Genomic DNA, 14,111 nt, shown 5'->3' with positions numbered 1-14,111 from the left:
TCAAAGTATATGCCTAAATTTATGTTGCATTTATTACATTAAAAACAAACATCTCAAATTTCAATATACAATTTTGCTCTAAATTGAAAACTAGTGAGCTTCAAAAGATGTGCAAACCATTTTCAGACGTTAAACCAATCCCAATATGACTTTTCTTTTTAAGATTAATCTGCTGCTCTACAGTCCTGAAACCAGGAACCTAAAAACATGAGACCCTAACTTACAAACTGTAAGCCCTATGCAAGGACTGAAGACCAGAAGAGTATCTAATTTGTATTTATCCTCTGCTTCCAAGTATATCTTAAAACCAGCTGGAGCTATGTGGCAGTAGCCTGTGCATTAACCATGTGTAAGCTATCTAAGACTTGGGGGACATGGCTCACATTTTTAATGCTTGAGCCAGGATGTGTTTTTATTTATCATAAAACATTTTACTAACAAGTTACATCTGCAATGCAGAGAGAAACTTCACCTATAGTTGAAATTCTGACGTGTTGCTACCATGACACAACAGCTAAACAAGGTAATCTCTTTCACACCTAAAAATTACTATTTAAGCCTTCATCACTTCTGATTTGTCTATGCTAGGTGCAAGTGCTCATGACAAATCCTAGCAGTTGGTTTTATCTCCAATTGCTTTATATCTGAATTAGGATCTAGGTGAAAACAACACCAAAGCCACAAGACAGACATCTCCCATGGCCCACTACAAGTCCTTCAATACCACCCCAGTCTGAGTTACCCACCTGGCATCAAGGACGGTGCGTGTGAAATAGCGAAGGTACTTGAAAATGGACATTGAATCTTGCAGCTTCAAGATTTCCTCTTCTTTGTATTTAAAAAGTGCCAGGGCAAATCGGAATATTACCTGATAAAAACACATACAATATTTGGTTCTTTTAAAGTACAGAATACACTGAGTCTCATGGTCATCTTTATAAATTCCGAACAAGAGTTCCACTTGCACAGGCTGCACTTGAGTCCTCATCACATCTCCCTTTTAATCTCCCTTCCTTGCACTCTATTTCCAAATGCTGGAAAATGTTTTGAATGGCTATTTATGCACAGTTCCTCCCTTGTTTTTTCCCTACCGGTCATTTTAACTGACAGAGTTTTGCAAAACAACCTTCCTCCAAACCTACACTCAGTAACACCACAGTACTTCCTTATCAGGTAACAAATGAACAAACTTAGCCCATTCAGTTCACCTTTGGTCCCTCATAGAGGAAGGAGTCCCAGATTTTGAAAAGGATGTCGCTAACCACACTGTCCACAAACACCACAAGAAACCAGTTGAAAGTGATAAGAGTATAATCAACTTTATATTGTTCAAAATGAGCATGCAGTCGTGGAAGCTTCTCACTCATTAAATCCTTGAACACTCGCTGATCAACCTAAAGAGATGACAAATAGGGTGTTATTGTTCCAATTTTCCAGCACATCATTCAAAGCAGGGCTGTTACCAGTCTGTAAGCGCAAGTTTTTCTGGAGGTAACCAGGAAACCCAGGACTGTCTAGCTAACACTTCCAAGCTAGATCCACCCAAAGCACACACAGCTACGCCACTGCACATTGCCCCTGTCTGCTTCTCAACCCACCCCCAGTCTCACAGCGCTCCTCACGCAGAGGTGGGGTGTTTCTGGTACAGGCCACCAGTGTTTGCACTGGTGCAGGAGCACAGGAACAGAGAACATGCTGGGCAAACCCTGGGCTGGAGGAGGCAGCCTGTACAAGAGCAGAACCTAGAAGCAGGGATTTTCCACAGCATTACAAATGCATTTTCACCCCAGCCCTCCCATAGGGCCCAGCACCACCATACCCCCAAATGGGAGGAAAGGAATGGTAACATAGCTCAGTGTTGTGAAGCTATCAATGAGAAGGGGGGTTAAGGACTGCAGCTCCAAGCAGGACACTGAACAACCATCTCAGTGTTACAGTCCTTGTCTAAACAAGTGCCCTAGTGCCTGGAACCCACCCCTGTCAACCCCACTCTTGTCCCCCCACCAAAGAGGCCTATCAGACAGTTGCAGAGGAAAGCTTTTGACTGGCTGCAGCTTACAGGACCAGGCTCTATCCTGGCAGAGCACATACCTGTGATCCCAGCAGTGTCTTAGTATAATAATCACGAGGCATGAAAACTTCCACTATTGTTACTAGACACCAAAAAGCATCTTCCTGTTCCAAGTACAGAAGTGCAATTGCTACCAACCTGAAAATCAGTTTATTTGGAGAAAAAGATTATTATAGTATCACAAGCTGTATTAAGCTTGAAGTATTTGCTTCTATTCAGCAGGGATAAATGTATTAACAGCAGAGCACTGAACAGCAAAACTTAATGAAGTTTAAGATGGGGCAAAGACATGCCTTCTCAGCCACACCAAGTATTTGTATTCAGATAAATAAGAAAACAGAGAAAGGCAAAAGCTTGCTCTAAGAATTTCTTGAGGTGTTGATGCTGCCAATTTTAAGAGCTCTCTAAACACAGAGTCTAGTTTAGAAAGGAGATGTTTATTCTAAGGGTGTTAGGTGGAGATTTCCATATTACTACTACTGCTACCACCACCGCCTCACCACGTCTTCTATGTTACTCATTGCCTCTATTCTACTACTACTTCAGTACAATTTCAAATGACAAAGCTGCTTTAAGTTCAAAAGCCTATTCTAGTACATAAAACAGTGCACAAATGGACATCTATAGTATTACATCACAGGGATGAGACAGGGTGTTAGACTAACACACCTGCTTCAAGTAGCACCTTCTTTTACTACAGATCTCCAAGTAGCACAGCTATTCTGGCAAAGGCCAACTGCAGTGAATCAGAATTTTTCTTTGCATTGTAACACAAGAATCCCCTTTTAATTCTGCAATTCTGATTGAAGACAATGGTGGAAAATGCTGAAATTTGTTGCCTTAACAATACAAAAAAATTTCAAGCATTTTTTTTCTGCTTGCTTTAAAAGAAGAAAAAACCTAACAAATTCTTGCACAAAAAAATCAACACAATCCCCTACCACTGACATGAAGTCAATGTAATACTACATTTAAGTAGCTAATTTCTTATGAGTTAATTCCAGTTCCAGTTTTGATGCCATGTTGATTTTACGAAATTTTTTTATCCAGGTCAACTATTTTCATTGGTTTAAAAAATGTGATAGTTATTTGTTTATTATAAATTATGAGCATACAACCCATAAGGCAAAATGCTGTTCGAAACCATGTTGCTATACATGTGATTTGAAAGGCTCACTAAGTGTTTCACTGCATAGTTATTACCCAGGACTAGCAAAATCTTACCTGTTGAGCCCTTGGCAATATCCTATATCAGGATTTCTCCAGGAAAACGCCAGCAGCACATTTCGCAGCTTCTGGATCCCTTCAGATGTTGGGGAGGAGTAATGTTTGTTGTTTGGCAAAGTCCTCAAGAGATCCAACTCAATCTGTTTAGATGCAGGATTTGGTTTTTCCAGAGCTTTTTGAAGCAAGGTTTGGAAGTAGCCAGGAACAGTGCTGTCCTTGAATTTTTTGACATGGAGACTGACACACCATTTCCACATCTTGGAACGATGTTCATGTGGAATTCCAGACCGAATGAGGTTCTTCAGTTCAACACAGCGCATCATCTCTCTATTCATTGTGCTTGCAAGATAGTTTTCCCACTTCACTCCTGTGGAGATCTCTCGATTTTCACTGAGTGAAAGTGATCTCAAGTCCAAAGCTCGTGATTTTGCTACTAGTTTCTCCTCATCATCATCCTCTGGGACAGTCTGAAAACCATATATATCATATTCACTGAAATGGAGAGGAAGAAAAAAGGCTTTTAAGATATGTTCAGTAGCTCTGAAGCTCTCAAGTCCCCACCATAGAGTTACTTCAAAGCCACTCTCCACAGCTCTTACGTTTTAACTATTATTAAACATTTTTCTGAAGTATATTCTTCATTTAACAATTACTTGTACAATTCCATATACAAAAGACTTGGTGGCCATGTTCCTGTATATATTACTACACAAATTAAGCAATTTATTTAAGAACATGGTCGAGTTTGAATGTACCCATCTCCTCAGCAGCTCACCTTCAGCAGCCATAGAGCAATACCTTCATCTAAGTTTAATACTGTATCTCAATTAATGAATAAATGTGTCAGTGAAACTTCCCACTGTGACCATTCCCGAGACTCCCTGGCAGCCACACTCCCAACACAGACTGTCACTGCTGGGGCCAAAGGACCCCAACGGTCCCCGCTGGACTCCTGCACACCCCACACCCACAGCCAGGCCAGGTTTCCTCACCAGTTCCACCTGAGGCTTCCCTTGGCAGAGTCTCAGATGCCTCTTTCCATAAAAGAATTTATTCAAGGCACAGAAACAGCCCGAGCTGGTGCCACAAAGCGCCCTCAACAAAGGAATCCCGGGGCTTTTATCCCCTCACAGTCCAAGCCTGAAAGTCTCGCTCTTCCTCCTGAGTCCTCAGCTCCTGCTGTCTCCCAGTGTCCCTCCCCTGGCTGGTGCCACCAGGCCTTTCTTATGTAAGGAATCGGCAGTTCATGGCCCCTTATCTCCCAGATAAGACCACCCAGAGCTCAATCTGCATCTCCACCTGCACCAGATGTACTCCCCAACAAATCGGTATTCTTACAGCTAAAAAGATTTCATGACCATTCTGTCATTCATGAAGGGAAATACAATAAATAACCCGAACGTGAAAATATATCCTCATTGTCTGTTTTCCAGTATTAGAATAGAGCCCACTAGCCAAGACACACATACATTTAATTTAATAGGAACAAATTACCTGACCAGGTGTGGTTTCAAAAATGCCTGTTCTGGTTGTTCACTAGGTTCTGCTTTCAAGGCATCTTCCAGTAACTGTGTGATGACCTCACGAGCAGGACTTTGATCCTCAGAACAAACAGGAGTTTTCATTTCTTGAAGCAAGATCAAATATTTACTTTCAATCTGGCAGAGTTTGGCTTCCAAGCTGGTATACTGCAGAAAATAACATATATATATTATATAAATCTCCAGACACTTACTTTGTACTACACTTCTTTTAAAATATGGCTCAACGCTATTCTATTGGTTTATGCTACTTAGAAACCTTTAAGTCAAAACCAGTCAGCTTAACTTTCCCGTTTTTGTAACACCAGGAAACATAAGGCAGCATAGTAGACCAGATATTTTCCACCACTTGTATTTTTGCATATGGAAAATCTGAGCAAACATTAATTATCACTACATTGTATGAAATACCTTAAAAGAACAAAGTGGTTGAGTTGTAGCAGCTTTAGTCTGTGCATGCTTGAACAAGAAAAACTTAAGTGGCATATGAGTTAGGTAATAGCATCTAGGAATTGTAAACACACACCTCCATGCCAAAAATACAGCATTTAAGCCTGGCCACTGAGTGCATGGCTTCCAAAAAAACAAAAGCAAACCCTACAAACCTACAGCTACAGGTATCTAGCCTTACTTACAGATGTGTGCATTTTCCCTAACCCCAAGCACTGGAAATCTTCATTATTTACCTGCAACATCTCTACACTCAAATTAACCTAGACGGAAACTCCCAAATTACATTCGCCATACTACAGTCATCCTGCATGCTCAGGAGAAAGCTCTACTCTGTGCCCTGTCAAATTCCTTACACAGCCTGCCACTGACACTTCAAAAAAAAAAAATCATTACAGCCTTAATTCTGAGGAAACAATGTTTTCAGACATATACATGCCTTTGTACATAAACTATCAAAACGTTCCACCAGGCCACACAATTTTAAAAGCAATTACTTCTTTTAAGAATCCACTCAGAAAGATTGGTCTGCAAGGAATAAGAGGGAATTTTTTTGTTAAACTATCATATTTAATACATTTAAATTGTTCCAGTTCCTAGGTAGATTTACAGCTCAAATATGGAAAACTGCTTTAGACATTGCCAAGTGAGAACAAGCTGACCTTTGCCTGCCATTCTCTCTCTCTTGCTTCTGCATTTCTTCGTAGAGCAGAAAGTTCCAAAATCTCCTTATTTAAAAATTTATTCTGGGTCTTATAACCCTGAAGATTGTCCTGTTGATATAAAAAAAACAAAGTGGATTATGTCTGTCAGATAAAGATCACCTGAGCCCATAGAAACAGCAGCTACTACTAGGACTTTTAATTTAAAATATCAGGCTCAAATCAAATATTTTTGGACTTCAGGAATGAAATGAACAAATGTTTCATAAATGAAACACACCTGCCAAATATGAGCAGAGGGTGGTGCTGTGCCTCACCAGCATCCCTCCCAGTGCTCCAGTGCCTGTAGAAGGCAGCAGGCTGCTATCAGGGGACAGGCAGGGAGGACAGGCACGCGCAGGCTGAGCACACCACAGAGGCCACAGCCACACAAAAACGGGGGGACAAATGCCCCCTGAGTTTTCATTACCCTCACTAGTCCTCATTAAAAGTACAAGTTTCATGTCTGCCTCCATATAGAAATACAAATCCTTGGCAATGATCCACTCAGATCCTGGCTACAAATACTACTTCTGAAACCTGAGCTTGTGGGATGAGGTTGGTATCCTCCCAGCAGCCACAGTACTCTCACACTGCACAGCATCAACAAGCTCTGCTTGTTGTCTGCTTTCTGCCAAGACCACTGATTTCTAGTTTCAACTTTATTTTTTAAAACTTACCAGACTCACATATAGGAAAGAAAATTATGTATGTTTATGCATATTTTAAATGACTTATTTATATTCCAAATTCTTTGGAATGTTAATAAATTTGAAATACAACATTTACCCAAGGGCAAGAAAGCCTGTTTAGAGCAAAGTGGATAACTTCACTGACTCCCTTAAGAACTTGTAACACATTCACAGAGGTATGTTAAAGAATAAAACTAAAGCATTAGTAAGAGCTGTAGCAGCTTTAGTAAAAAAGGTTCTTAAACTCCTCCCTCCTTTTTTGTCTCCTCAGAGCTTCCCTTTGCTTTCCCACATGCTCTTTGTTGCCTCACTTTTGATATTTAAAAAAAAAAAAAAAAAAAAAAGCAAGACTTCTGTTTGTTTTCCTCCATGCTTATATTTTCCTCTTACCCTTAATCCTTCCTTCTCCTTTGATTATTTCTCACATCCCATCTGCTCCACACCAATGATTAATTTACTGAAAGCACAGGACCCTGCACTAGAGATGGGCCAAAGGAAGGAAGTTCTGGTTAGATTGTCACATAAAAGCTCAAAGTGGAGGTTCCAAGCTGAGAAAGCCTCCATTGATGAGTGCCCTGAAGAACTGCTGTAGTGATCTCAAACAGCACAGCAGACTAAAAAGTACTTTTACAGGGAGAAGAGATTCCCCTATGCATTAGACAACGCTCTTACTTTTAGTCGGTCCAGTTCCTGTAGCTCCTTATTAGTACAGGTGGCCGTGGGGAAATTTATTGCTCCACTCTGAGAGGATGTGCTGTCCTCACATTCACTGAGTTGACGAGAGAGTTTCATGATAACTTCATCTTTAGCTTGAATAGTTTCCATCAACATTCCCAGCCGTTCGTTGAGTTCTCCAACTTTACACTTCAGATTCTTGACTTCCTGCTGGAGACTATCTTTTTCCAGATTTAACTTTTCAAGCTGATTGTTGAGGCCCAAAATCTGGTCATCTTTTTGGTGCAACAGCTCTAATGTATCTTTGGGAACCCCCTCGCAAAGGTGGCTTGCAAAGTATTTATCATATTGGGAAGATCGGACTGTTTGCTGCAGAAGTCGAACAAGTTCCTGAGAATTAAAAAACAACAGCAAGAAAAACCCAATGAAATTTTAAGTTTCTAAATTTTATAGCTTAGAAATCTAACATCAAACAAAAGAAAGTTTTTGGAATGGGTTGAGACCTCATGCTGGTGTTTTAAAGAAAAAAGGGAACACTTTATGACATGATTTCTAGCAGGCTAACACAATGACTGGCCTACACAGATGGCTTCAGCATCTTTCACTGAGCTAAGGATCCTGCCTAGAAATGCTACAACAGGTTAATGAAAAGTAGTGGACAGCTGAGACCCTGCAGTTACTTGGAAGCTGAGAACAGCCAAGCAGCCCTGTTGTAAAATGAACAGGAAGAGGCTTAAGCCCAAAAAGTTTACAGGAAAATGTTACAGAATGGAAAAAGCAAAGGTAACTAAGAGCTCTTTTCTCTAAGATGCAGAGAAAATAAAAGGAGGAAAAAACCAAATGCTGCAAAAGGAAGTCTTTGAAGGGCTGTTTAGAAAATCTTGCCACAGAAATGACTACATAAGACACTGTTTTTCCTTTTCTTCTTATTAAAACAGAAGCAGCTGTGAATACAGTGTTGGACTAGACCAATGACATTTCTCACAGCAGCAGGCTCAGAAGCTCAAATATACTCCTAGGGAAGATAATGCCTAAAATGAGTATAAATATGGGGCTCAGACACTCCTTTGGTTTCCCTTTGATCACCTCACACAAAGGAAAATACAAATAGCAGATGCAGCAGCTCCATATAGGACCTAAAACGTTTCTCTTAAAATGAGTAGGGATCCTTTTAGGTAAAACCAAGGTACTGAATAAATTTGAGTTATGAGGGCACACAAGCATGAACACTATGGGAGTGCACTCTATATACACACATTATGGTCAGGCCTATATTTTACAAAATCATGCCTGATGAGAGAAAGAAGCCAGATCTATACCCCACCTACTGCGCTAGCAGTGAAAGAATCAAAAGACAAACAAAGAGAACCAGAAAGGAGAAGTTCCTCAGATATTTTATGTACATATGGAAAAAGAAGCTGTGACTATCAGCCAGGATCCTGGCAGACACCGAACAAGTTAACTTCAGAGAATAAGGAAGATAGATAAACCAATTTAATGAACACTGTACAAATGGAAGTTTTACTCAGGGATCTAATCTTCAACAGATGTAAAAGGTGGTCCTTCTTGTTTCAAGGCCTTTTGTACTCAAAGATTTGTTTAGAACCATCATTTTATAACAACCAACCAGGCCTTAAGGCAGCGAGATGACCAAAAAGGTTAAACTCACAAGCACCTGCCAGACCCATTTGCTTTCGTGCACTTGGCCTGAAGGCTTAATTACCTTTTGGCTCAGAAGATCTTTCTTTAACTTCTCCAACTCTTCCTGCTGGCTTTGATACTTCAGTTGCAGTTCAGAGACTAGTCTGTTCCCATTGCCAGAACACCACTCTGTTGGAGAAGAGTCGCTGCTGGTGCGGTTTTTGCTTGATCCAATCATATCTTTTAACGGGCGCCTTGCTTTGTGTGGAATGCGGCCAAAATCAAATGGAAAAGCTGTACTAGTCAGTCCTGCATAAAACAATTTCTTCTAGTTCAGTTCACTTAGTAAAAAGGCATTCCAAAGCACTCAGATTTCCTTAAAAAATATACTCATTAACATTAGACTTTGAGCAGCTTTCAAACCACTCAATACAATAGTGTTAAACATGCCTCATTTTCCAAGTTGCTCCCTTTGGTGGGAAAAAAGAAGCTCAAAATCTTCTCCCCTCCCAGATAAAAGACTTGGCTCATAAATTAACACTTTTCATATAAGACATTAAGAGAATTTTACAATTCATTACAGAGAATAAAAGGTATCCCTAACTACGGCAAAGTAAACTTTGTTTCAAAACCATCTCTGATATCACAGCCTACTGCTCCTGTAAGAGGCATTCAGTGTAAGGTTTCACCTCCATGTACAGAATGTTTTCTAACAGATTAAATCACTTAAGTGCTCTTAAAGAGATGTAAAAACATCTCAACAAGGTTATTCCAGACACTGGTCAAATCTGAGAACCAGTTACAATACACAGCTTCATGTCCATCTCTGCTTGGTCCCCATTTCAGAAGCAAGCCAATGTAACAGGTACATACACAGAGTCTAAAGGCAATTCTGCTTCAGCAGGTGACACTCAAATGAGTAATCACAAACTTCAGTATTTCCCTTCACCTTGTTACTTTGCAACTCATGTGGCAAAACTAGAACTAGTAAGACGCTCAGGAAACCAGAAACAGACAAGGCTTTGTCTTTATTCTCTTGTATTTGAATGGCAGGGGACCCCAAACACATCATAAGGAACTGATTTTTAAAAAATAATTTACAGAGCTGTGGATGTGGTTTGTGAAGAAAAGATAAGCTTCCACTCACTTCCTAGAGACACACATAACACAGTACTCGACACTAAACAAGGTAAGGCATATGCTCCCCTTCCTTCCTTCACTTCTACCTTTATTTCCTTCTGCCAGGTGTTTCCTCTTTTCTTCCAGAGCCATTGAGTCCTCCAAATCTTTTGGGGTTGGATCCAGCAGTTCCCACTCCTCAGTGGTATAAAATACACTCTTGCGATTTTCATTATTTCCTTTTCTTAAGGAGGACATGGAATTTCTGTGAAAAAGGCAGCAGGAAAAAGGGACAAAGATTTCTCCATTTTGCATTCTTTTTATAAGGGGCTTTTCACAGTTCCAACAGTGCAAACTAAAAATAAGCTAGAAACAATGACAAAACCAATACCAAATAAAAGCTCAAAGAAAATAAAGCATATGCTACCAAATAGCACTTGCAATTAACAGTGCTAAATTCCAAGAATAGAAGAATTATCTTGCTTTAATGCCATTGTCTTTGCATCCCCTGTTTTAGCCTTGTTTTTGCGGCGGGCAAGTACAAAAAGTTAGGATTTACAAGCAGCATCTCTTTATCGATCAGTTGTAGTTTAGAATTTTAGGGTAACTGCCAAGCATTAAACTGCACAGCATGCAGTCAAAACACATGTAATGTTACAGTTCCATATTGGGGATTAATGAAAAACTTGGGATCATCCAAGAGACCTGCTGCAGCTGAAATGCTGATGACAAGACTCCTTAGCAGTTTCCTTTTCTATGGTGGAACATGGCCAACTACCTGCAAGAACATTTTGGGGCATCCTCTGAATTCCAGCCAGATAATTCTATAGAAGAACAATACATTTCCCAGCAGGGTGAGATTATTTTACCCAGCTTCCCACACAACCATCATGTACTCAGGAATGTCCACTCTTATGTCCATGACTATTCACATAGCTCAGTACTGTAAAGACTTTGTTCAATTACACAAGGAGATTCTAAATCAATCCATATGAACCAGTTTAATATTTTAGGTGTAAAACTGGAAATATATTTAGTATCTCAGCATTTTCCACATAGTCTGTGCAAGCTCACAAAGATGCCTTCACTCAGTCATCCACATTCTCTCTTCAAAACTTAAGCAGAAAATAACTCGTATTATACTTTCAAGACCATCTGATGATCCAAGCCAGTCTTTCAGCTTCACAAGAGATTTAACATCTGAACAACATGAACTCTAAGCTAATCATTAAGCAGTGCACAACTTTTATAATCTGATGAATTGATAAATATTTACAATTTTAAAATAATCCTAATGGCTATTAATAAAACTATTTCAGCAATCAATTTACAAGCTTGGCAAAGACTCATTTATGCTACAGATTTCATTTTCTTCCAGAAAGAATCACAATTCCTGTTGGGGGGCAAGAAGCCTCATTTCTTTGTTCAGACCTTCCACACAAATCAAATCGATAAAATTGGGTGATGATAGATATATTTCCTAGGGCACCCAATATAAGCAAGTGTCTCAGTAAGTGTCCCCTGGCATCTTTGCATCTCTTCTCCAAATGGTGGCTGATCCCTTACTCTACAACTGCCTGTTCTGCACTCAGTCAGCCTTGGCATTTACAGCCTGTCTGAACACCACCTTCTAAAGTGCGAAAAAACCACAAAGAATAAGTCAAGTGACTTCCAGAAAAGCTTCTTTAAAGAACTGCTGTTAGGCCCATGAAAAATCATAGCTGATGCTGAGTTTTGTAAAGCTTTTGCACAGATTTGTTCAGGGCATTCAAGCAGCACTCCTTCATTGCTTTCTGTTAGATTAAAATAAGATGAAAAGATTAAATAGATAAATTTGAAAACAGTATTTATTTTCCTAAGTACAATCGGACAACCTATGCAAGAGCCAATCATATAATCTAATGAGTCTCTATTTTTAAATGGTTGGGGTTTAAGTCTTATTTTATGGTTATATAACTGCAGGTTACTATAATTCAGTATGTTTCCAAGTCTATGTTCTGCATAAATAAGTAGCTGAGAGCATGAAAATGAAACAAAAAAATAAAAATCAAGCCTAAATGTCTGTATATATCAAATAGTATTTGAAAATGTATTTTAAGAAGTAGAAAAGTGTATTTCAACTTTAATTACTGTAAATATACACACCACTTAATTCCAAGACATGTTTCCTTTTTTTCCTCTCCATTATTACATCACAACTGCTACCTAGGATGCAAATATAGCTATTACAGCAATATCTTCTCTGTCAGACACACTGTAAATGTGGTCAGGAGGAAGGACAAGGCTTTGCCTGAGACACCTACATATCTTAATACAAATTAATAAATATAAGATAAACATGTGCTCGCAGCAAGAGAGGAAACTCTGCAGTTTGAGACACACTTCAAGCCGTCCTCTAACACTGGGGCTATAACTAGTCACAACCCAGCAAGACATTGGATAGGACACACATATTCTAAAGGCTGTCAGATCGTTCCCCTGTCCCAAATGGGACAGAACTGCTGGAGAAAGGAGAAAAACAATCAACCAGAACACTAGGGGGGCAGAAAGAAAAAAAAAAAAACACAGCCAGAAAAAGAGTCAAAACCAACATCACTTGGTAACCTCTCAGATCTCTGTGCTAAACAAGAAAGCTTTAAGAGGCACCTGTTTAACTTGGCACTGCTGATGAAAATGAACATTTTCCTCCCAGCTCAAGAAGGAAGTGGTCTGGTTAACCAAAGCTACAGCTCTGCTTTGTGAACTGCTCTGTACTAGCACTGTAAAATGCTTTAAGTAGAAGTGGAAAATCCATCTATGCGGGCAAAGCAAAGCACAAAATCATTTAGAGAGAAACCCAACAGGAGAGATAAAAACCAATGGGACTGCTTTCCTTAAAGCAGTCTTAATACTAAAGAGTAAATTAATTATGAGTGAGGGGTTTTGATGTTGTTCAGAAGAGGTCTGCCACATTTTTACTCAGGAATTCAGACTACATCTACTTCAAATCTGTGCCACGTGCTTTCATTTCTTTTAAGAAAAAAAAAATTAGGATTTAAATTGGTTTGATTTTCATCACATCACTCAGTTCCTATGCACTGAGTACTATGACTACTCCAATGCTGGCAATTGGCAGCTCCATGACAAAGCAGCAGCAGCTGAGCATACAACTCCCTGCTGGGGTTCAGAGAGCAAAGCCATCACTGGAAGTGCTGTGCAAGACTTGGGGTCTCCCTTTCAGGTATCAGTGATGCTACACAGTAATGTTCCCTTACATCCTTCAAACACTAAACAGAGTAAAGAAACAGTTTACTTTAAGAGATACAATACAACATACAGATCCACCACATCACCTCCCTCCATTCTAAGAAGCTCCACCGACCATATACTGATGTAGGAAATGGTCTCGGCCAGCAACTAATAGTCTCATGGTAACTCTTTCTCCCAGGTTCCCAACTTACTTGATCTCAGTACTCCATTGTTTAAGTGAGAAATTGATGGCACTTGCTTGGACTGGTGCAGGCTGGGAAGCTGCTTGTTCCCCCACCAGGTCTGTAGGAGAAGTCTCCACAGCTAGAATATTTCTAGCTCTCTCTGCTGAAGCATTTTGACTTAGGATACTCAAATCTATATTAAAAGGAACAAAAAAAAAAAAAAAAAAAAAAAGAGAGAGAGATAAAAAAGAGAAAAAAAAAAGCATAACCTTCAATAAGTAAAAGAATAGTGGCTATGTAAAGTCATATACTGCTAAGTCTGCTACTGACCTTCAGGTTTTGTTTTGAATTGCAACATAACTTTTATAAAACATTCTGTTCAAATGAACCTTAAAAATAGCAAACTTCTCAGTGAGATCTCACTCCAGCCACATACTTTTGATAACAGACAGGACCTGTGTGATGCTCACAAAGCATTATTTCACAAGTGATTTACAAATTAACCAATCAGAACTAAGTCCAGAACAGTGTCACAAAAACACTGACCCAGCTTTCAGGGTGTGCTTCATCCTGTAAGTTAT

The 14,111-nt window shown here is 39.5% G+C and overlaps 1 protein-coding gene across 9 annotated transcripts in view; it reads right to left on the bottom strand.

Moving 5' to 3' along the window:
- The window catches only part of TBC1D2B (TBC1 domain family member 2B), a 35,597-nt gene that overhangs the window by 16,420 nt on the left and 5,066 nt on the right, over window positions 1-14,111 (bottom strand). For 6 of the 9 annotated variants that reach the window (XR_001862913.1, XM_017737180.1, XM_017737161.1 and 3 more), the window contains exons 2-11: window positions 13,558-13,723; window positions 10,225-10,382; window positions 9,081-9,307; window positions 7,355-7,747; window positions 5,952-6,062; window positions 4,793-4,986; window positions 3,296-3,790; window positions 2,092-2,209; window positions 1,209-1,394; window positions 747-868 (exon numbers count right to left, since the gene is read on the bottom strand). Coding sequence is in view for 8 of the 9 variants with exons in the window: in XM_017737180.1 (XP_017592669.1) it covers window positions 747-868; window positions 1,209-1,394; window positions 2,092-2,209; window positions 3,296-3,790; window positions 4,793-4,986; window positions 5,952-6,062; window positions 7,355-7,747; window positions 9,081-9,307; window positions 10,225-10,382; window positions 13,558-13,723 (2,170 nt within the window). In the remaining variant the exon portion in view is untranslated. The remainder of the gene's footprint in view (window positions 1-746; window positions 869-1,208; window positions 1,395-2,091; window positions 2,210-3,295; window positions 3,791-4,792; window positions 4,987-5,951; window positions 6,063-7,354; window positions 7,748-9,080; window positions 9,308-10,224; window positions 10,383-13,557; window positions 13,724-14,111) is intronic. The other 3 variants (XM_017737173.1, XM_017737178.1, XM_017737185.1) reach the window with 3 other exon arrangements.

Source organism: Corvus brachyrhynchos, unplaced genomic scaffold, assembly GCF_000691975.1.
Source record: "Corvus brachyrhynchos isolate BGI_N302 unplaced genomic scaffold, ASM69197v1 scaffold200, whole genome shotgun sequence".
NCBI lineage: Eukaryota > Metazoa > Chordata > Aves > Passeriformes > Corvidae > Corvus > Corvus brachyrhynchos.
The sequence above is the reverse complement of the archived record's forward strand: the minus strand, read 5'-3'. Positions and strand labels throughout refer to the sequence as shown.